This window comes from Phalacrocorax aristotelis, chromosome 3 (assembly GCF_949628215.1).
Source record: "Phalacrocorax aristotelis chromosome 3, bGulAri2.1, whole genome shotgun sequence".
NCBI classification, from domain to species: domain Eukaryota; kingdom Metazoa; phylum Chordata; class Aves; order Suliformes; family Phalacrocoracidae; genus Phalacrocorax; species Phalacrocorax aristotelis.
Window position 1 is genome coordinate 98,105,118 of NC_134278.1, and position 25,999 is coordinate 98,131,116.

The window sequence follows — 25,999 nt, forward strand, 5'->3', positions numbered from 1 at the left end:
AAAATGAATGGACCTCTGCGAAGATAAGTACTCCTGAGAACATGATTACTTCTTCCGCACAAAGGGTATAGTTGATCATAAAGTAACAACTGATGCGCCCTAAAATGCCTCTCTCTGATCAGTCAGCAGGCAAATTATAATCCTTCATCAGCAGTACAGCAACCGTGCGTGGACACATAAGAGCGTTTGACAGGGACATCTGTATCCCAGCCATTCCCATCCACTAAAAGGGCTGCTCTATCTGCCCAATAAGCATTTACCCCGTTAAGGGAAATGCAAAATGTTTTCCTGCAGACACAAACGCTCAAAGCAGTCAACAGCCAGACAGGTGGGACTTTCCAGGGGCCGCACCTCCACCATCTCAGCTCTCACACAACGCAGTCTGATGCAGAGTTGAGCGGGTGCTTCCCATCGACACCACTGGCCAAGAAACAGCTCTAGGAACGGAGAGCATCACTGGTGCTCCCAGTCCTCGTAAGAGGGGACTGCGGGGACCGAGCTGGTCGAAGAACTCATGGAAATCAAAGGAAAGCTTCCGCTTGCCACCTGTAGGCTTTGCATCCAGCAACAGCACGCGGAGGAAGGCCGCTCGTCGGGAAAGCCCGGGATGCGGCTCCCCGGCGCTGGAGGGCGGAGAGCCCGCCCCGGGGCGGGGGCGGGAGGAGCCGGGGGCGCCGGCCGCGTCCCGCGGGAGGCCAGAGGCGACGAGGAGAGGCGAGGAGGAGGAGAGGAGAGGAGAGGCGAGGCGAGGCACCGCCGGCCATGGTGCCCACGCTGCTGCCCCTGCTGCTGCTGCTGCCCGCCGCGGCGGGCGGCCGGTGCCCGCCCCGCTGCGCCTGCGGCCACGGCGCCCTGCGCTGCCCGCCGGCCCCGCCGGGGGCGCGCCCCGCGCCCGCCCGCGCGTAAGTACCGCGGGGCGCCTCCCTGGGCAGCGCGCGGTGGGCGGGGGGACACGGGCACGGGGGGTGCCGTCACTCGCGGGGGGGAGCCGGCAGGGAGCCGGAGAGCTCGGGTTTTGAAGCCCGCCCTGCCCTGCCCTGCCCGAGCACTGGGAGCCCGGCAGGAACGCGGCGTCGGCGGTTGTCTCCTGAGGAGGAGGAAAGGAACGTCCTTTCGGGACGTTTTCGCGCCCTCAAAACCGCGTGCCGTGTGCCGCCGGCCGCAATGGCAGAGGGGAGCGCTGCGCTTGTCGGAACTCTCTGTGTTCTCCCGCTGCGGCAGGAGGCAAAAGCTGCCTTTCCTGTTCCAAAAACAGCACCTTGTAGTGGCCTAGGTGACTTCAAAGAAACCCAGTTAAAAGGTTGACATTTGGTCTTAAACCTTCTGTCAATTCTGGGGGTTGTTTGTTTTTTCTTTCACAAATCTGACTGACTTCTCACAACCTCTTCTCCCAAAGCTTGTGCAATTTAATGCTTCCTATATGAAAGCATCAAAATCCTCCCAGCAGTGCTCGTTGCCTCTTTTCGCAGTCCAACTCACTGACAAGTTAGTGGCTAACTTTTTTTCCCTCTCTGGTAGTAAAAAAGCCATTCAGGGTTTTGACAGCTGTTTGGATCCCTGTAGGGCGATCCATCGTATCTTTCTGCCTAACGCTCCTCTGGGAATTAGGATTAAATTACAAGAACAGGGAATCATAGGCATTCCCTTACCCGACTCTCACACCATTCTCCAAGCTCATAATCTAGTAGACCAGACCAAATACTTGGTATACGTAGGTATTCAAGTGTTGCTGTGTTGTTTACAGGCTCAGTTATGGCACTGGTCTAAACAACTATGGCGTCAAAATATGGGATTAGACAACCAACAGATAACATAGTTGCTATTTCCAGGATCCCTTGGTTATCTGTGCATGAATTGAGCTGGGGTTTTCTTACTATGCCCCTTTTGGTAACAAAGCCTGTGTTTTCCATTTTTATCTGATTTGTTTGCAAGTTTAACATGCTCTTGAAATTCCCCAGGGATGATACTATCCCATATCTCCTCTTTCCTTTCTCCCAAGTTTAAGAATTGATAGGAGCAAGAAATACTAATTTGTATTAATCTAGAGCCATGTGAATCATCCCTCCAAAGTCAGTTTTTAGAAAAATCTCTGTCCTGAATTTGTTTCTTCCCCATTTCCCTGTGTTACCTCAGTGTCAGAGAAAGGAGAGCCTGTGGATGCTGGAAGGACTCTCCATAGTTATTGCAAGAAGCACATTTCTTCCCCAGTGTTTGTACGACACGCAGAGCAGGCAGGGGATCCCTGCAGCAGCAGAAACAAATGGGGACATTAGTCTTTGCAGGGATCTAGCATGTTTATTAGGACAACGCACATCACAGCCCAGAGAGGTTATCAAAAGCTCTAAATGTATGTGATTGATTTCTTTCTTTTTTGCTTGCTCTTTGATTTTTTCCTTTTTCTCTCTGTCACCCCAAGAAGAAACCACATCCCAATCTCAGTCATCAGGTTAAGACAGATAATGGGCTTATGGCTGCTGCCAGTTATGCTTCACTCAGATCAAGAGGCCTAGATGACAGGCAAAAAAAAAGATAGTAAGTTTTCCCTTCAACCTTTAATGTAATATGTAATCTTTATGATTGTACACGAGGTCCAGCTATTAGGCTGGCTGTAGAAACCAACTTTACAGTCAGAAAAGAGTTCAACCGATATTCTGCTCACTATTCTTACAGAGAAAGTATTTACACTTAGATGTCAAAAAAACCCCTATCTTTCAGTCTGCATTTGCAGACATGTCCAGCTCCTTCTACTTCCGTGCCACATCCAGCCTGATTTATATTGAACCTGAAACTATACTATTAAGTTTCCATTTCCTTGGTTGTTTGTTTTTTTTTAATAGAAAGCTTACATTCATCATACAATTACAAAGCTGTACCGATGAATGTAGTCCCTAACTCTACAGGTGTACATGTATTCTTGTATTTTCCTTTCACCTCTTCCTTTGATTTTCATACTAGTGTTGTCTTATTCACTTGGCTATTGGCTTCCCCTCACTCTTTCCCCTCTCTCTTACCTGTATGGCTTTTCCAGCTTTGTTAGTACCGACTCCCTCTCTTCCCATACTTCGCCAATGTTTTCAGCTCTCTTTTCCCCCTGCACAGCTCTGTGTATGAGAGACAATGCAAGAGAAAGTTACTTTTGTCCCCTCATAGTCACATCTGTACTTGTGTGCACCAGGGGAATTGGAGCATAGCACTTGCAAGTGCACTAATAATTTGGGAAAAAATGCTTCTCCAGGTTATTCCAACACAGTGACTGGGGTGCCCACGTCCTTACCTTGGTGCCACTATAATATAGAAGCCAGACCTCAGAAATGTCCTTCTTACTAATATGGTCAGTCAAGAAAATAAACACCAATATATAACTCCAGCTGTACCTGAGTAATTCAAGCCCTGATGCTGTAACGAGCTGTACTTCCAAGTGTACTTCTGATAATTTGTTATATCCCAAGTATATATCCTGTAGGGAAATTTCATCCATTTTTGTTTACCCAAGTTATTTTTGCCATGTGATATTATTGCTGGAAGAGTTTTCAAAATTATTAGACTTCCGACAGGTTGCAGAATGATGTGTTTTATACAGTTCTGAATTGACCATATTTTTCTCAGGCTCCTGTTTTTAATTTGGATGTTATGTAAACACTATAGAAACTCCTTTGTCCAGACACCTTTGTATGTCATTTTGGCTATAGTAGCTATGCGTCATCTTAGTTTCAACAGAAATGTATAATCTTTAATACACTATTATATCTTGAAACAAAACATGATTTTTCCTTCTTTTGAAGTCTCGTACATACTTTCACGGTTTTTAGCAAAGTGTAAGTGGATTGGCACCCAGCTCCAGCTCTACAGTAATGGACACTGGATACCTAATACCTTTCTGCCCCTTCAAAAACCTCATTTCATAGTGAGGTTCACTTTGCTGTGCCTGAGCGTGTGCCCCTGCATGCAGGGCTTCTGCAGTAGGGGGAGTGGCACATGATTAGGCACCAAATTGCTGGGGACCAAATCCAAAACTTTGTGGCAAAAGCCTGAAACAAGTACAGTTCTACCGTGTCTTGGCTTTTTTGGACTGACACAGAAATTCAGTTTCAGGGCCAAAGTGTCTTTCATAGGAGATAATGCATCACCCATCATCACCTAGCGGAAAGTACTCTTTGGCTGCTTGTGTGATATATCCAGCATCATCATTCACATTTCAGGTAGATAATGCCCGATATACGGGGCTTTAAAAATCAGTGCCAACACTTTACATTGCCCCCATAAGCTGATAAAAATCCTAGGAAAATGGTGCGTTTTCAGTCTTAGTTTCAATTAATGTTCCCAATCCTCCTAAGACCAAGGACACCACAGAATAAAATGTTTGCCACTACCTTATGCATTCACCTTTTGGGCATTAGAAATATGAGTAATCCTATCAAATGGAGACACTAAAATGTAACAGCCTAGCTACCGTAACAAATTCATACCTATTGCTACAGAGCCTGTGGTTTGGGGTGGGTTTTTTTATTTACTATCAGTTCAACTAATCACTTTTTTGCAAAAGGCAAATTCTGTAACGCAGAGATTTTATCCAGCGGTGTGAGTGGACTTGGGCTTTGATTCCTCATCAACAGGACTGCAAGTGGTCCTGAGCTCTTTGGGCATCTAGACCTCTCAAAAGCTTCTCTTGGAGCTTGAGTCTATGCGGTAGCACAGGAGCAGAAGCTTATCTTTTAGCAGATAAAAATTGTTGTCAAGTCAAGTTGCCTCTGCTATATCCCAGAAGCAAAAAAAGAATGATAATGGTTTTATGCCACTGTATCCTTGGGATAGACTGCCCCATGAACATTTTCTGAAGAGCTCTTACACATTCACAGCAGGGGAAGCAGAAGGTGGTTTGCTCTTGTAGTTCCTACTGGCCTGCTGTTCCTAGTAACAGGAAGATAACCATCCCAGTGAAAAATCCACTTCAGATTTATGGTTTCAAAGCAAAAATACAGGAAACAAATCCTAGCTGAAGAGAGAAGGACTGTATTTTAGTTTCCAGGCAAGGACAGGGTTTGGTCAATCCAGGTGCTGTTCCCATCTCTCCTGGTGTTCTTGGGTAGTCTTACACATATTTAGCCTGGAATGCTACTGCCTGGAATGATGTACCTTGAAAACCAATCTTGATTTACAGAACCACTGGAGGCTGGTGAATGCCAGAAGGCTGGCTGGCTCTCCACTCCTTTCTGTTCATCCTTTCTCCAAGGATGAAAAGTCCCGCAATTATCTGGAGGCACAGTATTGTCAGCTGCTGAATGGCAGGAGTGAGTACAAGCACACAAGTTGCGATGTATTAACTATGAAAGCAGCATTACAGTTTTTCTGAAAAGTGTAACATTTCATCCTTTAACTAACAACACTCTTTCAATCCGGTGTTGGTAACTTGTATTAAAGATGGATGCATCCCTCCTTTCATAAATAGAAGTCAGTCTACTAGCACGGGCAAGTTAGATGCATAAAAGCTTTGTAGCTTTGTAAAACGCAGTTTGTTCTTTCTTTTTTTTTTTTGTCAAAAGCTTCCTCAGCTCTGAGAGATGAGGTCACATCTGAGTGTCACAATCTGAGTGCTATCAGAAAGAAATCAATATTTAATTCCTGCCAGTACCTGCTGGAGTTTCATTGTGTGCTATCAAAGACATCGGTCCTGTTCAATAGCAGAGACTTCAACACATGAGTTAAGGCCTCACTTTACTCTGCTCTTTGGAAAAAATTAAGCCTGCAACAAGCAGTTCAAAACTCTATTAAATAATCTAAATGCTTATATATAGACACAGGCTGGCTTGTGCTCAGCAAGCTAAAGGATCTTCTTCAAAATGTTGTGAGTATAGAAAGAGACATCTAAATGAGCGTGTTTCCCTTTAACACAGGCAGGGTTTGAGATACAAACCACAAAGATAATGTGGACAAGAATAGGGATGGGAACATTCACCTTTTTGGTGAATTTAAGATATCTTTATCAATGTGGAATTGTCTATGTGTGCTACACCCGTATTTTGAGGATTAAGAGAGAAGGCTGATTATGAATTGCCTTTTTCCTTTGTTCTTGTTGTTTTGTGAGATGCTTAATGGGACACGGGAATGTCAATGCAGATGAGTTCACAGTTCTAGCTATCAAGGTGAACTCATGAGAATTAAAAACCAAAAACCAATGAAGTTGAAATACAGAATGGATTAAGTGCCGTCATGCAGTTTAACTACAGCATGTATTAGAAGTGCTGGGTCATCCCACTTAAATTTAATTGCATAGCTGAGGTGGCTAAGCTCGGAGCACCTTTGCCAAAGGCTTTCTGCAGGGAGGGGGAGCAGGTCACTTTGAGCCACGCATTACAGGAATTTACAGCCGCCATGCTGCTCACCGGCACGTCGCAGGGAGGTAGGAGGCTGTTGGGCTGAAGGTTTTGTTGTTATTAAGAGCCAAGACCCGGCTTTATTTTTTGTGCTTTCGGTTACATTTCTATTTCTTTTGTTAATGAGAACATTTTTTGCAGTTTCACCTTCAAAAGGTATGTTTTGTTTTGCAAGAAGCCCCAGCCAATGGCGCAGTTATGAAAAGGTTCCTGCTGCCAGGGTTACAGAGCAGTAATTTCCCAGCTTCTACTTTTTACTTCTTCCTGAAGTTGTTTTCCTTTTGGCTCAGGGTATCAAGCCCTACTGCAGGATTGTCTCTACCTGTCTGTCCCCTCAGGGACAAATACATTTTTCAAGACACATGACTTAGTTTCTGATTTAACCAAACCTTACACACAACGCACCAGCATCCATCCAGAGACAGGTGTGACCCGATCACAGTGGCATCAGAAAACATATATATCCTTACAACATTAGGCAGGGAAGCATTGTTATTCCCAGTTTACTGACAGGGAGTCAAGGTGCAAGGAAACTAAATGATTTGCCCGAAATCATACAGATTATTTGGAATGTGGCTAGGAATTGACTGCCAGGCTCCGTAGTACATCTAGATTTGTAACCCCAAGACATACCTATGTGTGACAGCCTGTCATTTTATTGTGTGGGCATGACGTATGTCTATATATATACAAAATGTACATATATATATATATATAAATTGATAAACATTTTTAATTGTCTTCATATAAAGGATTATGACAACAAAGGAAAAAAAGGAGGTTATACAAATAGCATGGAAACATTTCAGTCAAAAAACCTTGAGGGGGGGTTTAAGGATGGGAAACAAATGTCTCTGACTAGATATTTGTAATTATAAAGCAGAATGGAGCAATTTTCTGTTTGCACAGAGATAACGTGTTGAAATATGTTAAATATTTTCCTATGGACATTATCAGGGAGAGTGTGGTCATGGCTAGCTAAATTGGCTGGTAAAAGAACTTTGATTCAGACGCAGAGTAAATTGGTAAAATGCAGATCTGTCTGTCGCATCAACTTCTCAGTCATAGTAATTATAAAGGAAAATATACATTTTATTTTAATCAACTAACCTTACTGAGGCGCTTTATTAAAAAAAAAAACACCAACAACAAAAAGCACAAAAACCCAAAACAGAACAACAACAAAACCCAAACTCTTCTACACTTGTACATTGTCAGTGAATGGAGGGTGCCACACTGCAACATTACAGGGATACTGCTGAGAGGAGAACATGGTCCAAAGAATGTGAAGATATTGTTTTATAGAGAAAGAGCTGTACATGAAAGCCAGTTTTTCTGAGGAACTAACTTTAAATAGCCTGCAGCTTCCTTTGACTGTGAACATAGCAGACCACTTCCATCACTCTATTAATTTACTGACTGGGTTATGATTAGTATTGATTTGACAGTGATTAGTCTCAAATTTATACTGTTGAGGAACTGACCCAATATCCTTTGAATTCTGTTTAGCTGAGATCAATGGTAAATGGATCAGGCCCCAGAAGTACAGTGAACTGCAGGCAAAATAAAGTGGTGTTATGCTTTACTGTTTTTCTGCCCACTGTAATGGTACAATTCTGTAAACAAGGAAACTCCATACCTTACAATCCTTTCCTCTCTTTTTTCAGATCATTTACTCACCTGCCTGTAAAAGTAATCCCATCACATGCATTTGAAGGACTTAGAGATGCCTTCATCATGTAAGTTGACAACATTTACCATAGGCTTTTCCTTAATTTCTTGCTAGAAATCCTATCATAAACCTCTATCCCACACAATATCTTTTTACAATAACATGAAAATGTGTTGCTAAAACATACTATTGGTGAAAAAAAACGCACTGGGGAAGGATAAAGTTAACGTTTCCTTTCTTATAAGCAGTATATAAAGATTCTTTGAAAAGGTATGATTTTCAACAGTTGTTTAACAGATCACAATGTTGGAGAGAACTGGATATGGCTTAATAACTGATGATAGGTGCTTTTGATTGGCAGAGGAGATAGATTTCTATCATAAAACGTTATCACTCCTATGATAGCTATGGCATTCTGTGATTATACATTTATGTAGTTCCCAAATAAGATATTTCTTTGGCATTTTGCACCAACAGATAAGCTTGGCAGGGGATCAGTAGGACTGAACCCTTTCTTGGATCTTTCAGTTTACGAGCACACCAGGTCTGTGTTGCTTCCCCTCCCTTGGCTTTGTACCTATTTTATGTCAAGGACTCAGACCATAAGGCTCGTCTGACCACTCTTGTCCTTATTTCTGTTATTCCACCTGAAGGATGGCAGGCTAGAGGCTCCATTATTTATTAATTTTTATTTTATCTGCACCGAGTGGTCTCTAAAGGCCACAGCTGATGACACACCAGTGCAGTGCAGAACCTCCCCCAGGAGGAATGACCTTCCCCAGCAGCACAAATGATGCCACTTTCTTTTCAAGGTGCACTTTTTATACTTCTCTTCACCTATGAAAAACACATAGTGCATCAGATATCAAACTATATATATTAGATGTTACATAATTTATTTTCAAGGAAACAAAAAGAGAAAGTAGGAAACACTCTTGCGGTGCATTCTTGAAGGCAAAGACTTGAAGGATGAGGGTACTGCAAATGTCTGAATAGATTCAACTGGACTAGTTTAGCTTTTAGCGCTCATTGGTTAAACAATTTTGGCCAAAGTATAAACTTACGTGTTCCTGTAGCTCTAGCAAGTAGAAAATAAGCTAAACTCTGCTGCATGTATTCCACCGCAATGAAGTGCTATAGTACAACCCAACAGCACCATATTCTTGCATTCACTTACAGCTGCATAATTAATGTGAACTTACCATTTTGAGATAGGAGACCAACTTAAATCTACAGTTTCTCCTACCTCCATGACTTGAGGCTAAACTTTCCCAAGCTGTATGCATGTCCTGTTCTTCACACAGAACGTTTTGTTCATTGACATTTTCCCTTCCATAAAGAGAATTTAATTGATTTCTCTGTGTCCTTTTAATGTATCTCTCCAAATTAACAGCATAGAAATCGATGTATTTGGCTGAAATAAATCTATAGACACTTCATAATTTCACTGAGATTTAGTGTTACTTCGAAAAATTCTTAAATTATAAATCTCTAAATCACCTGTTTGAGAATTCGTCACCATCTGCAAATCAGATGATAAATTATCCTCACTAAGGCAGCGGCAGACAGGAGGGATCCCAAGGAAGGACCATGTTTCAGACCCCAGACCTTAACGAGTTCTGTGAGCAGGCACTGATCCCTCCCAGCCCGTGAGTCTCTGAGGATCAGATGCCCAGCAGGCTACTTGTTCTACATCCATCTTTCATTGATGAGTAACTAGTGCAATACCGAAAGTGACAATCTATCTCGCTGAATTCTGATTATGGAAAAAATCATTAATATTTCTGTAAGAAATACATACATGTTTAATATATCATTTCTAGTGTGCATCCCCCTTTGCCACTACAAATGAAAAAAACAATTCATTCTGGTCTAAAGGGTTTTATATCAACACCAATAAGAATTGTTTTCTTGTAATTATAATTGAAATAAAATAACTCTCAGGACTGTGACAATACCAACTCTGATTTTGTAGATGCGTTCCAGTTGCTTAGAAAATATTTTTTTCTTGACAGCCTTAGTTAGACAGGTTTAGTTTGTGTTCCCTTCCAGTAAATTCTGTCGAGAGAAAACACTGTTTTGAAGACCTTTCCCCTACATATGCATCAATATATACTACTTACTTTCAGGAGTCAATTTTGTGTAGTCCCATAAATCTTCATCTAGCAGGCATTTAGCGAGCATCAAAAAAGTGGATTATTTTTTCTCTATATTCAGGATTATTCAGTCATTATTAACTACATGTGTGGAATAGGAGCAGCAGTACATCGAAATCCAACAGAGCCTGCAAAAACAGTCATGTTGGAAAGTGTAACAATGAGAAAGAGCCACTTCCTTTCAGTTTGCATGCGTGTAATGAAAATGGCACTTAAATCCAAAAACTATTCATAAAGTGCACTGAATGCATATTTCAGTATTTCTACATCTGTGGATTAGATGACCATCACCCTGACTTAATAACAGCGTATGAAGCACTGTGAACGTTATCTACATCCCTGCCCATGCTAATAAATTCACTAAGCAGGACCAATGATAGGAGCAAAAGGCTCACAAGCTTGGGCTCACTCTGTTTACGTTAGTTCTGGCCCTGAGTTGCTACTTTACCTACAATTTACTGGGAAAATGGAGATTGGCTGTTATGGAAATACTTATTCCAAAGGGTTGGCATACCCCTTTGCCAAGACGGCAAAAAGCTGGTGTCTCTCAAACCCTACTGGCACCTCCTCTCAAGATGTGTAAGATGAGGCATAGACACTGCTGCCAAACAAAAATTGGTTTAGTTGAACAGCGATGTATAAAAGAAGGAAATACAAAATGGAAAGCTGATTTCTGGTATCTTTTCTGTTAATGTATTGGTTTGTGTCTGCCTTTTTCATTATAGTGAAATATCTCAGAGCGACTCCCTGGAGAGAATAGAAGCAAGCGCATTTGACAGCCTCCCCACTCTGTCCGAAATGTAAGTAAGCATCATTTAAAAAAAAAAAGAAAAAAAAAAAAAGAGGCATCCATGTCATGATTTAGGATCATCAAGGAGTAAACAGTTTGCAGAGAAGTATTCTTGGACCTCTGTTACTTCAGCTGTCTTTGGATTAGATCTATGACGGGAAACATTTCTCTCCAAAGTACCATATGAAGTAGTGAGCACTCTGTAAGATCTAGCCTTGGAGAGATAAATCACGCAAAGACATCCATGCGTACAAAGTCCCACTGTTTCCAGTGAGCTCAATGATAGGAGTGGAGCTCTGGACAGGAGTAGACACTTCTGCAGGTACTGTCAAGCTTTCTAGGTGGGGAAATAATTCGAGATGACAACAGATGAGAAAAATCTTCCTTTTTGAAGATGTGGTTTTCAAAGCCCTGAACTATTTAAATACAGCTGCTTAGTATGCATAGCTCTTCTTTCGAGCACTGAAATATTACTCAAACAGAACATGTACTGATTTTAAACTTGACCTGCATAGCACAGGCATCAGAGAGAAAGAGAGTGAGTTAAAGCAATGACTAGGAGAATGCTCTGAAATATTTAGTGAAATTGGAAACTATAAATCTGATTCAATATCTCATTACTGCCTTTTTCACACAGCATGATCAGCCAGTGGCTTAAAAATGGTGCAACTGAGTGAGGACAAGTAAGTCTTCTCTCCCGCCCCCTTATATGTGAACTCCATTGAAGCCAGTTAGCGGCTCACACAAGCAAGAGATACAGAGTTATCGGCCTCTGATTGGGTCCAACTTCCACTAGAGTCAATGGTGGATTTAGGGGAGGAATAAAGGATTTGATTATGGATAGCTTGTCATCCGCCTGTCATTTGCCAAACCCAAAAAGCTAAGCAAAAACATTGAAGAGCTACAGGAGGCTAGCAAGAAAACCTGTTTGAATCTTGAATGCTCTGTGTGACTCACGTTGTATGATGTCCCCAAGCTGCACTCACAGCCACTTTCAGTTTCAGTATCAGAGTAGGTGGGTTCAATGTAGTTCTTGGATTTGAACTCTTGTTGCAATTTCATATGCTAAAACCTTTGAATTTTGTAAATCATGCATAGGGAGGGAGCTGGGCTAGAGCTATTGGGCTTTTCTGCAAACATACAGGTTCAGCAGATAGTATAGCTGCAGCAAGTACTCCTTGACTGACAGAGTCTGTCCCATTTTTTGAGAAACCACTAGCAAACAGTATTTCTCACACACTTGTCTCCATCTCCCCACTTACCTCCATCTCCCAGTTTCTGCAGATCTAAGCAAGCATCTGGCGCTACTCACCACTGCCCTAATAAAGACCATGGTGCTCTAAGAGGTTAAACCATCTGCAGAACTGCCTTTCCTGGCTAGGCAGAGCATCAGTAATATGCTAGAAACAAGGGATGATGTAAAGGCATCTGACTGTGGGGCAAGGACTAGGCATGCACACACACATGCACAGAGCTCAGGCTCCTTGCACAGCCCCACCTCCAAGACCACCTGTTGGAGGCAGAGTCATTGTGATGGCAGCAAGCTTGTGCCTCCGAGCCCCTGTGGTAAAGCAGAAGTGAAATGCATTAGGCACGCCACAACCCCAGAAAACATATCCCAAAGAACCAGCAGACGACAGCAAAATGCTAACTCCCACCAGTGACCAGGATATCCAAACCAGACCATCTCAGCTCAGTGAACCATGAGAATTCAGGAGCTGTTATCTTTTGTGGGCTACCTAACAATTACAGGCCATTTTTATTACCAATAGTGCTCTGAAAAGCACTTGTGGTATATTTTCAGAAAGCTTGTTCACAGCAGGAGAACCTTCTGCCATATTCTGCACTTGACTGTTTTCTGACAAGGCCAATCACTAGCAAAATTCAGGACCCTCCGAAATGTATAACATTGTAATACTGAGATACTTTTCCCTCATTACAGATTAATCCTGAACACAAAAAATCTGTTGCACATTGAGGACGGAGCATTCAGAAACCTTCCAAGGCTAAAATACTTGTAAGAAAGATTTCTGTTTCTTTTCCATTTGCTTTTTTTTTCCCCTCTAAAGAGGTGGACAAATTAGAGAAAGGAGTATAAGTAAAAAAAGTCTTTCATGCATTAAGGTACACTAATAATACATACATCATTTACAACAGCTTTAATGTGCAGTTAACTAACAGTGAGGTCTTTCAATAGGCAAGAAAATAAAGTAACCCAGGGCAGGGCAGTAATGGACAAAACAGTAGTAAAGTCTACAAATTAGTTCAGCTAAGTGCTTATCTCTAGAATAAAGCTTTCAGATAGACAAGGTGATATGCAAAAGGGGTAACTAAAATCTCTTCCTTGTGCTTAACGTAGAGAGAACATATGCTGCTTCTCCAGGACACTGCTTGGGGATGCTACACAACTTAATTTTTACAGGTCTTATAAACACAGTTGGAGTCTAATTAAAAATTATATTTGTCACCTTTTAATACATTGTTAAACATGTACCGAGTTGGCTTGTTGTTGCATCCACTCTGGTAATCTTTTCTCCTGTAAATACGAATTATACTTTTCTCTAGGAGCATTTGTAACACTGGAATAAGACAATTTCCAGATCTGACACAGATCTTCTCATTAGAAGCTCATTTTATTCTGTAAGTAGAGACCCAGCCTAACCCAGTTGTGAGTCTTCTCCATCTTGTTCCTAGATCACTGACAAAAATTCCTTTTTTTTTCCTTTCCTCCCAAAGGGAGCTCTGTGATAACTTGCGTATGACAACTATACCACAAAATGCTTTCCGGGGGATGAACAATGAATCGCTGACACTGTGAGTAAAATAATCCTAGTCCCAGTTCCTCTGTGAGGATAACACTCCTGCTTGAGGAAAGCAGGTTGACTTTATAAAAATCTTGAAATCAAGTCCCATACAATATATATCTGTATTGTGAGTTAAATTTTAAATGCTTAGGAAACTTCAAGCTGAAGAGCAGGGTTTTATCCAAAAGTTAACTTTGCTTAGGAAAGAAAATAGGAGAAGGAATCCAAATCCTCCTCTTCCATGCAATGTTGTTTTTAAAAATACCATCAATAGGGCATAAACTCCAAAAGCTGCACTAGAGGCCAGAGCCTCTCTCTTTCCCTCAGGGATGAGGTTTCTTCAACTAGTGCTTTCAAGGAGCAACCAGGCTGATACTACTCATCTAATAACGCCACTGAGCTTCAGCTGCACAGGGTCCCTCTGAAGAAGAGGAAGGAAGAAAGCAAATTGGTATGAAGTACCGATGCTTGTTCTTCCTCTGATTTCTCTTGATAACATTGATTCCCATGAGATCCCCACAAAGATTTCACCTTTAACAAACTGTGGATTCAGTTTGTGGTGCTACAGCCACCTGTGAGACAGGTGGCCTTGATGCTAAATGAGATGCCCCACACGAGGAATGCAAAAAGCAGCAGAAAGCCAAGGTGAGGTGTCATCTGCCAGCACAGCAAGAACCACGTATGGATCTTGCAGCACCCTTGCCCTCACAAAAACTTCCAGAAAGAAGTGCTGAAATAGGAAAAAAATCTGAGACTGAGCCTTTCTGCAGGACGTGGCTGAAATTGAGGTCTCCTGAGGAAGGACCAGTTGAGCAATAGAGCGCAGCACCAGGCCACCTACTTTGTGTTGTAGCCACAAACACCAATTTGGACACCAATAAAGCCAGCCTTTGTGGACCAGACTGATATTTAAAAGGCAGTACACATCCAAGTGGGGAGCCTTGTCTGGAGACAAGCGTGTACCAAAACCCTGACACAAAATTCCATGCATATCTGCACCAACAAATGAGCTGTGCACACAAGCAAGTACTGCAGGTGACTGGCTAGGGACCTTCACCAGGCTGATGTGCCAGCATGACAGTAATTTTGACACAGATTTTATGTATTGACCAATACCTTCTGAAATCATTAGAGGAACTGAGCGTAAATGTGACTGAAGACACTTCCTATGTGATGTTAAAGAGAAGCAATTGCTTAGATTAAGGCATCGTTTCATTTTATGAGCCTCTTTCCTACCAGCAAGTTCTCAAAATAACTTCAGCAAAATTATGATTCTGTTAATGGTGCAAGAAAATGAACATACAAGAGATGGAGAATGGTGCTTACGATTTTTACTGTAACCCCAAAGTGTATTAAATGGGAGGGAATCTCACTCAGTCAGGAAACAGTCAACAATCATTTTTCTCCCATCCTTTTGTGATAGGGAGCTCACCAAAAGACAAGAATTACCTTATCAGCAGCTTCCTAATTGTATAGTTACACACTAACTCCACCCCATGCAGTTAACTGTAATTAGCTGAAGTAATTCAAATTGTTGCAGCGTGGTGAAACACAAGTACTCTATGAAGGTGTAAGCCAGCCTGCAATAACATTTTGCACTACAAATAGCTAATTCAGTCTTTGCAACAGTTAGTGTTTCATGGGGAAACTGATCCTACTATCATTGTGGTTTTTAAGGAAATCACTGATTTCAGCACTGTGCTGAGATAGACCCTATCTTGTATCAATAGTAGGGGGGCACTCCTCAACACTTTCAGCTTTTCTTTGGAGCAGGTTCTATAGCCACAAGTGGAAAAGCAACACCAAAAAATTTGTTTAATTTATAAACTGCACCAAATTTTCTGTTAGGGCTTAATATAAAAGAAAAAATACTATATACAAATTATAATATTGAAATTATATTGGAAACATGAATTTAATATCAGAAATTGATTTTTTTCTCAGTGAAATCAGATCCATAGGGTAGATGATCTAATGAAGGAAAAGAGCTGGACTTCAGGTGAAGCAGAGCCCAGACTTTAGGTATCTGTCCAGGGTGGGGAAACGAGAACTCAGGATGGCACCAAGTGTCCCTGTGCAGCGCAGGGGACAGCGAGGTTTCCATGGCACAGGTCAAGCCTAGAAGCAGTACCTTGGAAGGGCTGATATCTCACTGACTGCTTGATGATGCACAGCTCACCCCTGCCTCTCTGCAAAGCTGTCTCTCGGCTGCGAGAAGACTTGTCTGTCCCCAGAATATCTGCAATCCAGCAGCACCCTCTGAGCCTTAGAGTTGCTTTCCATCTTACACTTCTCTAGCCCTTGCAGTCTTCCATTTACACATGCTGACACCACAAAATCCAGGTCTTCTGCCTCCAGGTTGTTGTCTGTCTGCCAGGGGCTTACCTGGAATAATGTAGTGCTTCTGGATCTCAGCCCAAGGTAGGCACACGTGAGCCCCTCAGAGGAGGGATGATCTGTACATAAGCAGAAATGCTCTTCAACAGCTAAACAGGAAGGTCCTTAGGGAATTTAAGACACAATTTAATCTTAATTTTAGAGTTAACATAAATCATGCAATGGTTACCTATGTTCTTTATAAACCAGACCCTCTAATCATTAAAACAAATGCAGCATTAAGATTTGAAACCTGTAGTACATAACATAATCTTGTCTCTTCCAAATCTTTTTCCCCTACACGTTTTTTTAATCCCAGCAAATTATATAAAAATGGATTTGAAGATATCCACAGCCATGCCTTCAATGGGACAAAGCTGAATCAACTGTGAGTATGTTTTCCCTCCTCAGTGCTTTTTTTAAACAGTAAATCATAGTTCAAATACAGTCAAAGGCTCTTCCTTCAGCTTAACTGGTTGTGTCTTGCATTTCCTGAACCCCATTAGAAAATTGCATATTTCAGTGTCATTGTGACTCAGTTGTTAATCCTGCAGCACTTACTGCTTTTCTTGAAATACCATCCCTTAGAACAATGCAGTTTTCGTGAGAAAAGCTCATCACTTTTAATAAAATTTAATAAATTCTTAAACTTAGCAGCAACAGTGGAAGGCTTGAAACCATAGCCCAAACTGAGGAACCTACATTTAATGTCTGGAAATGTCAATAGTTTTTAAATCACTATCTCATGCTCTGGGACTAGCCTCTTGGTTTGGGCAAAACTTCTGCTGCATTTTTGTATACTGCCACTGCAGTGAAGGAACCAGACTGGTTGGCCCTGGTTTAAATCAGAAGAAATTGGAAACGATCAGAATTAAGTGTAGATGATGATGATCTGATGCTATCAGCAGAGGGAAAGGTCACGTGAGAAGTATGAGCACTCTCAGGCCAGATATTGCAACAGTAACCACTGTGCTGGGAGAGAGGATTGAGAGGAAATAGATGGGAAGAAGAAACCAAAAAAGGGTTATTTTAAAGTAAAGAGTCAATGTTTGAATCCACAGAATCCTGAAGGACAATAAGAACCTCAGGTGGATACACAACGACGCCCTGAGAGGGGCCACAGGGCCAGATGTGCTGTAAGTATCCACCACTCCATTACCTGGGTTTATAGGTGTGCCACAGGAACTGCGCTGTGCTACGTGGGTTGGGTCATCTCAGCAAACACAGGCTTTGAGTCTGGACAGAGACTTGATCTCTTACCCTCTGCTGGTAAAATAGAAACATATCAACAAGATGCCATGAAATTACAGGGGAGAAGGCCAAGTTCGCACCATGACAAATGCCTATCAGCCAGTTCTAGTGTTGGCATTGACCTCTTTTTTGTCATTTTTTCATATTTTGTCATTTGCTTTCTTTGTGTCAGAACCTCCTGATCCTACCCCTGTGCTTTATATTCTGACATTACCAAGTAATTTGACTTTTGGTAGGATGACTATGTTTTTACAAGGCATTATTTTAGAACTTCATTATAAAAGTGAGCTAGCTGATTGCATGTTATAAGCCTGTGTTGAACAAAACACATTATTATCATCCTCATGCTTTATTAATCAAGTATTTACTGGAGGGCTGCACTGGCTGTAACTCCATGCAATAAAACACAATGGGTGGCTTTGTAAATAGCACTGTGCCGCACGTACTATTTCATTCCTTTTATTGGTGCTTTACAGTACATGGCATTACTAATATCACTTTCACAATTGTAGCCTTTTTTCCCCGTTTAATGGCCTCAGTATGAAAATCCTTGATCATGTCAATGGCCTTTCCTCACACAAACAGCCCCCTGAAGCTACTCTAAGCCAAACTTTGTTTGTTTGTCTCGGCAAGAATGATAGATTCTTTTATGTTTTAATTAAAACCATTAATTAAAAGATTCCTGGCCAAGAAGAGAGGCAGGTGGGTCTCCTACCTGTTAAGCTGGCTGGAGAGTCACATTCACCCACTTTCTCTCCCTTTCCCTGACCTAAACATCCATCACTTGCTCCATGCACAGTGGCTTTCAGAGAGGCCAGGGCACAAGCCCTGGCATGGTAGATTTTGATTCATCCAGGACAAAGCAAGCTTCTTGTCACACTGGAGCTCCTGGGCCGCAGGGATGCTCTTACCCCGCTGCTCTGTAGTTTCACAGACCATGTTTCTGAGGTGGGTATCAGGTGCTGAAGGGGCTTTGCAGATTTAGATCTTTGTGAAAAACTGAGTCACTGTTACCTAGCGTCATGGTTTAGTGGTATTTTCATATGTATGAAAAGAAAAGAGAATGCTGTCTTTATTTTGCAGGGATATTTCTTCAACAGCGCTGGAGTCCCTGCCTAGTTACGGGCTCGAGGCCATTCAAGTCCTAAATGCAACATCATCTTACTCGTTAAAGAGACTGCCACCACTGGATAAATTTAGGAGTCTTCTGGAAGCTGTTCTAACATATCCCAGCCACTGCTGTGCTTTTCGAAATCTAAGGACAGAAAAGTAAGTCCGAATAGCACATTATTGTATTGCAGTAGTTCAGAAGCTCCAAAACAGCAATTCTGCTTTATTCAGCTCACGAGGTTTGATTATCCTTATTACAGTTACAAGGAAGCTGTGGTACATAACAAGGCCTCACATGAAACAACAGATCTCTGCTAAAGCCAGGAAAATTATTTCCATTTATTTTAGAACAGAAATGGATCTCATCCTGTCCCCAGGATCTGCCAGCAGGAACATTATTCTGAGTTTGCTTAAAGCTTATATTTCTCTTGGTATCTCAATAACAAAAATAAAATAAAAAAAGAACCCCCCTGTAGCCTTTAGGAATGTAGTTTAGTTAATGCAGGTGACAAGACGACCTTGTAGAAAAGGCAGGCTTTCAATTACTTGCCGAAATAAGGACCTGATACAAGGTTAGAGGAAAGAGGTTACTCAGTTTAGTTCCAGAGTTTTCAGATAACAACAGTCAGTATTGTTCTCCCTAGAATTGGAAACCATAGTGCAGAGAGAGCTTTGCATCTGCTAATTCAGGGCAGTCACTCTGAGACAACTGGATCTAATTTTTCAGCATTTTTCTTTCAAAGAAATCAACTCTCAGTTGGCTTTAGGCAGCCAAAGCAACTCCAAATGAGTTTAGCTGAAGCTGTGAGGACACCACACTTCTCGTCTGTCTCAAATGAAGGCTACAGAAAAGATGTACTGAGCAGTCATCTGTGGGAAGCCTGATCTCTGATTTGCGTGTCATCACATCAGGACTGCACTGCAAAGGCAGGAGTAGATCCAATTCTTTAGGGTAAAATTAGGTGTGATGCTATGCTTTCTCTGCCTACCTCATTTTACTAAGTGGTTCCTGCTTCTGCAAGAGTAGAGCAAAGATCCTACAGTCCAGGGTTTCCGTTGCTACCGAACTCTGATTCAGTCCCAGATCAAGTCTCTGAGTGAATTTAAGAAGTTCATTCATTCTGATGAAGATAACTGTGTTTCTGATATTATATTAATTTTCAGGTGCTTGACTTTGCAACATGATCATGCTCTATAAAAGCAGATGTGCTTTACTAATTCACTTTCTTACATTTAGTGACTGCTTTATTAGTAAACTGGGAAAAAGAAACCCTGCAAATCAGGGAAGTAAACTGCCCTCCTAACTGGGAGATCAGCAGGGTTCAAAGCAGTGCCGAGGCGTTACCTATCTGGTAACTGGAAAAACCTGTACGAGAAATAGGCTGTTATCTTCTATGTGACCAGCTACTACAAAGGAATGAGGGACAGATCCCTGGCTGTTTTCCTTGTCACCTACTGATAACAGCAGAAGACCATGGAGACAGACCTCCCAAAACCTTCCCAGGTTACACAGAGGAGAGTCCTCATGTGGTTACAAATTCCCATTGTCACACAGCTGCAGCCTGTGTCTGTCTCCTTCTACCCCCTTCTGCTGCCCTGTACTCTACAAACAGCCTTCTCACCCACTTTTTACTACCCCTGCCCCATATCCCCTTCCTTAGCACTATGGACTGCACTCTCTGATCAATGAGATATGGTGACAAAGTCTTACATGCATCTGACTGGACAAGCTGGTTCACTTAAGTCAGCATCACAGACATTAGGGAAATAAAGTCCTCAGACAAAATATTCGTGAGATTTCTGGGGTACAGTTGTGGTGCGCTCATTCCCTGAGCCATGTAGTTCCCTAAGTTTTAATTCCACTGGCCTGAAGAGGGGGGTGGGGGGAAAGCAGGTTATACCACATCTTCCAAAAAATTACAAGAAAAAAAATTCTGTTGCAATCCATTATTTATAAGCATCACATAGGGGCTTAGACTGGCATCTTATTTCTCTCATTATACATAAAACTTCCTATAAGCTTCCAGGTTGTCTGATTCTCTTAGGAGTACACAAAAGAGCTTAGTGGTTTTGCCAGCTTTCTACTGTGGCAGCAATGAGGTCAGACAAAGCCATTGTTGTTCACACTGGTAGAGTACTTGGCCTATGCTTTCAAAGCCTCAAATCCAGATATTTTGCCAAACATGTTGCCTTTTAACTTGTACTTTTCAAATTGCTTTACCTCCAGCATGTAAAGTCTACCTCCAGATCCCAAACACTTTAGAGTATCAGGCCAGCTTCCCAGCAATTGTTAACAGGGACTTCTCTAAAAGCCAGAATAACTGCTACCATTCATACTGGTGGAGAACCTTGCCCACTTCAATATTTCATAAGGCAAAACATATCTTTTCATTCCAGCTCAAGTTATTTCACTATAAAAAAATACCTCATAAACAATAACCAAGCTGAAGGACCATCCTTATACCCCCCATGAGGTACTGCCTACTGTTGCAGCATTTGAAGCCTCCTCCTCCCTGTGTCCAGAGATCTACATGAATGCTTACACTGCTGTGAGGCCAAGTCTAGCTTACCTTATGCGTCTGTGAAGATCACTTGCAGAGAAGATGAGAATCTGGCCCACATCCAGACTGAAACTCAACTTTCTTTTCATCCTTCTTTCAGACAAAATTCCTTGCTTTCCATTTTTAACAACTTCTCCAAAGAGTGTGAAAGCACCATGAGGAAATCAACTAATGAAATATTGTAAGTACGTCTCTGCATACAGATGCTGGAAGTAGCAAATACAGACCTCCCCCTCCTGCTGTTCATGTGTTTTTTCTAGGACAGCATGTCTTTTGCTGCTGATTCAGTCACCCTTACAAGTTGCACAGTGGTAATTTTACTATCATTAAACCAAGAGTTCTGAGCTTGATGTTCAAAAGGAAAGGAAAAAAAATGTAATTTCATTAGCTTTACTCACTCTAGCTTCTCTTCTGAATTCTTGAAAGACTTTGAGAACAGTGATTAAATATGTAAGAAAGTTAATGGCCTACATGGAGACTTTTTATAGCCTGAGATAATTGCAGTTGTTTGTGTGAGTCAAAGAGCTGCTACTGTTAATATTTTTTTGCCTATAGAAAGGATAATTTTAAGTCTATGTCATTAGTTTTCCATGGTAGAAATAGAGTCCCTGAGTTAGAAGTCTGATGACCCCATGCAATTGGTTTACCTCTTCTAAATCATCACAGTTCTGGTTGACAGTATTCAGTGGGACAATGAAGTAGGCTAATGTCAACTCTTGTGTTGGCTGTGCTGGATGACACAGGCTCTAAACCAGTATTTAATGGAGAAGGATTTGCTACTATCCATCTCTCTACAGCTAAATGGGAGACCTTGGGACTTCTCACCACTTGTCATTCCTTGGACATTATCTCGTTTGCTGGGTGGTGAGGCCTCCTACACTTGCCATTTGGTTTTATTCATCCTTTTGTAAAGCAACAGCTGCCTTGATTCTCTTCTCACCGCTTCTCATTTGCTGTCTGCCTGCAGCATCTTTGAGTGCCCCGTTTAGTCAGTCCTGTCCGCTCCATTCCACTCCACAAAACTGAAGCACTTCAGAACTACAAAAAGGCCAAGAATATTTTGCCTCCATTAGGAGTGGCTTTGGGGAGAAGCAAGGTGAGGCAAGGAGGTAAAAACAGCATTAGATCACATTATAAAAGCAAGTGAAGTGAAACCCCAGTGAGGAATATGGTCATACAAAGCACAAGTGCCTACACCAGAGTAATCCCCTTGCTTCAGATTAGCATCTGTTGCACTCCTACTGTGCATTAAATAGTCTGCCCAGTCTATTGGCTCCTGAAGCTTTTTGCTTTGCTAAGTCCCAATCCCAGCAATTCTGTGAGCAGACATTATATTAAGCAAATGGAAGTAGGGTCATGATTCATGGGCCTAAAGGCTGCAAGCTGTAAAGTGTGGGAAACACATCAGAAATCAGCTGAATGTCCCATGCTCTTTGTAGAAGGAAAAAAAGCCAACCCAAACAGTTTGCACACGGCAGCATGTTTATGTGGCCTCTGAGAAAATCACAATCATTTTTTATTAATAAATAGTCAAAAATATTCCCTGCTCTTCCAGTTTAAGCCAGGCAAGTAAAAGCAAGACATTGGGCTGTTTTTCATGTAAGGAGAGAAAAGTCAGGATAACAAGATTGGGAAGTTATTTGCCCAACAGGAATAGCTGAAAAACAGTTCAGCTTCATTTGCCAGTTATGACCCTGCTTCAGAAAAATAGTTTCACGTACATGCTTCAGTAGATATGGAACTTTAAGCACGTATTTAAGTTATCCCAAAGCTACCAATTTTCTGAAGACTTGTCCTCAGTAGAGATGCTTTCCAGGTCTCACACCACAGATCGGGTGTTTGCCCACCAAACACTCACAGTGGAGACAACTGGATAGTTGTGCAATAGATACCTGTTCTGGCAGGGAATCAGAAAGGACAGGGCTTGTTTTTAAATGTTTCTTCTTTGGTAGGCTTATCCCCATACTCTTGATGACCTGGAGATTAGAGAGATCTATTTTAAACATCTAGAAATATTTATAATTAGGCATTGGGTCCAGTCTAAACTTACTGTGTTCCTAGCCATCTACATTATCCTGTTAACCATGCACTTCTACTCCTCGCTTTATAATACTGTGAACATCAAATTCCTCAGCATTTCCCAACTCATACGTAGTCTCAGGACTTTGTTTGGCAAGTGTGTTTCCTAAGTGAGGTAAGGGTGCACAGTTAAAATCCTTAGGTTATTTTAGTTTGGCTTCTATAACTGCCTGATAAACCTATACTCATCAAACCTATAATCCATCAATTCAAGTGTAATTTGAACTGCAATTTATTGGCAGCATGAGAAAGATGGCTCACTTACAAAGCAATCAAGATAAAGTACTTACAAATAAGTAAGTTGTATAAGAAAGCATTCCCATGGATGTGACTATGACCTCTGCTTCTCTCCAAGGCTGCTACCCAAACAAAGGGCACCCTTACAAGGCTTCGTTATATGTAAACACCCTGTAGAAACACATCTAGGAAGTAACTGTTTTAAAACAACTGCTCCCTCTTGTATTTTACAAAAGAGTATGAGCAGCATATAACAAATAGTTCACTTCTATTTGTGGGGCGTTGTTTTTTTAATAGTTACAGAGATGAATCTTACAACACATCACTGTGGTCAGCAGAGAAGAATGCGTACCTGTTCACGACAGATGAAGAAGCCTCTCTTTACAGCTACTCAGCCATTTTTGATGACAGCGAAATGACCGGCTTTGACTTTGAGTATGACTTTTGTCAGCCTAAGATACTCACATGCACTCCAGAACCAGATGCATTTAATCCCTGCGAAGACATCCTGGGATATAGCTTTCTCAGAGTCCTGATCTGGTTTATAAATATCCTTGCCATTGCTGGTAATTTCACCGTACTCCTCGTTCTCATAACTAGCCATTACAAGCTCACTGTTCCTCGCTTCCTCATGTGCAACCTCTCCTTTGCTGATTTTTGCATGGGACTTTATCTGCTGCTCATTGCTTCAGTTGACACCCAGACAAGTGGTCAGTACTACAACCACGCAATAGACTGGCAAACAGGCAGCGGCTGCAGTACTGCTGGCTTTTTCACCGTGTTTGCAAGCGAGCTCTCAGTGTACACACTAACAGTGATCACTATAGAAAGGTGGCATACGATCACCTATGCCATGCAGCTGGATCGAAAGCTACGACTGAGGCATGCTGTGCTGATCATGCTCGGTGGCTGGATATTCTCCATTTTAATAGCAATGCTGCCTCTCCTAGGGGTGAGCAGTTACATGAAGGTCAGCATTTGTTTACCCATGGATATTGAAACGGGTCTTTCCCAAGCCTACATACTGCTGATCTTAGTGCTAAATGTTGTTGCCTTCATTGTTATTTGTGCTTGCTACATTAAGATTTATATAGCTGTTCAGAATCCAGAGCTGGTAGCTGCCAATAAAGATACCAAGGTCGCCAAGAGAATGGCAGTACTGATCTTCACAGATTTTACCTGCATGGCCCCCATCTCCTTTTTTGCCATATCTGCTGCCTTTAAAGTACCTCTCATCACAGTGACCAACTCCAAGATCTTGCTGGTTTTGTTTTACCCTGTCAACTCCTGCGCAAACCCGTTTCTCTACGCAATTTTCACAAAAGCATTTCGAAGGGATTTCTTTCTGCTGATGAGCAAGCTTGGTTGCTGTAAGAGCCGAGCAGAGCTTTACAGGATGAACTATTTCTCTGCTTATACTTCCAACTGCAAGAACGGCAGCTCAGCCCCGGGCCCCAGCAAAGCCTCACAAGCGCTGCTGCTCTTGTCGGCGTTAGAGAAGCCATATCCTGCAGTACAAGACAAGATGTCTTGCAACGAAAATTAAACCGGAGTGCCAATAGATGCAGCACTTTGCAAGGCAAGCTGTAATTATTCTAGTGACTAGGGATTATTTTATAATGTCTTGAACATTTCACAATCAATAAAAACGCCAATCGATAATTCTTATGCAACGTAAATGTTCTGACATTCAAAGTGATATTTTCCTGCTTCTTTTGTAATGATAGGCATGGAAAGTGGCTATCAGGCAAAACTCTTCTTTGGGGGGAACCAGGGGAGCCCAGGAATAGTCAAGGTGCTCTTGAAATTAACAGGTACTGCAGCCAGAGCAGTCTGGCCCCTTTTTCTCCAGATCTGCTTCCCTGGGGTATTTAAAGCCTATCTGCTACCTTTCAGGCCTTCTTTTTCCATTCCTATCAGCTGTGATGGCATTGTTCCGTTAAAGAAAGGGGCACTAAACTAGATGCCTCCCTTCATTTCATCAACAGAAGCTTCCAATTCCACAACCACCTTCACCCGGTTAAAGAACAGTGTTCAAGCGGTAGGTTGTAAAAATGTCACCGCAGAGAAAACTTGACCTGAGGAACCTTTGTTACTAACAATTTCACAGTTTACATTAGATCACAGTCTGAGGTCGTAGGTAATTTACTTTAAAATTACACAACCACATATGATCTGGAAATCACATGAGATGCAATAGCTGTAAAACCCCACCTGCTGCACACAGGACTGTGTTGTATATCACACATGTATACACGGAAATCCCATAAGCTGTAAAGGCTCCCTTTGAATTGCAGCATATTTACTCTGCAGAATATAAGCCAACACCACACTATACTGAAGTTGGAGATTCAGTTGTGTAAGCTCTTACCTTCATTGTACAGGCCCAACAATCTGTACTGGGTGACAGGCTGCAGATTGCACTGAATGCCAGGCAGGATGCCTGCAGGAGTCCACCCCAGGCACATCCTAAGGAGGCCGTGTTCTGCACTGCCTAGTCTTCTGAAAATGACAGACTTAGTTATTGGAAAGTTCACAGACCTGTGGGCAAAAAGAGATGCAAAAGCTGCAGCCTGCAGATCAAGCCTCTCC

General features: G+C 42.0%; 1 protein-coding gene across 1 annotated transcript; it reads left to right on the forward strand.

The window, feature by feature from the left end:
* Positions 1 to 711: 711 nt before the first annotated feature.
* LHCGR (luteinizing hormone/choriogonadotropin receptor) lies at positions 712 to 25,080 on the forward strand. The gene is made up of 11 exons (XM_075089884.1): positions 712 to 902; positions 8,039 to 8,110; positions 10,925 to 10,999; positions 12,932 to 13,006; positions 13,555 to 13,629; positions 13,726 to 13,803; positions 16,489 to 16,557; positions 17,231 to 17,305; positions 18,504 to 18,689; positions 21,192 to 21,272; positions 23,705 to 25,080. Exons 1-11 carry the CDS (start codon positions 763 to 765, stop codon positions 24,951 to 24,953), a joined length of 2,175 nt encoding a protein of 724 aa, XP_074945985.1. The 5' UTR covers positions 712 to 762; the 3' UTR covers positions 24,954 to 25,080.
* The last annotated feature ends 919 nt before the right edge of the window (positions 25,081 to 25,999 follow it).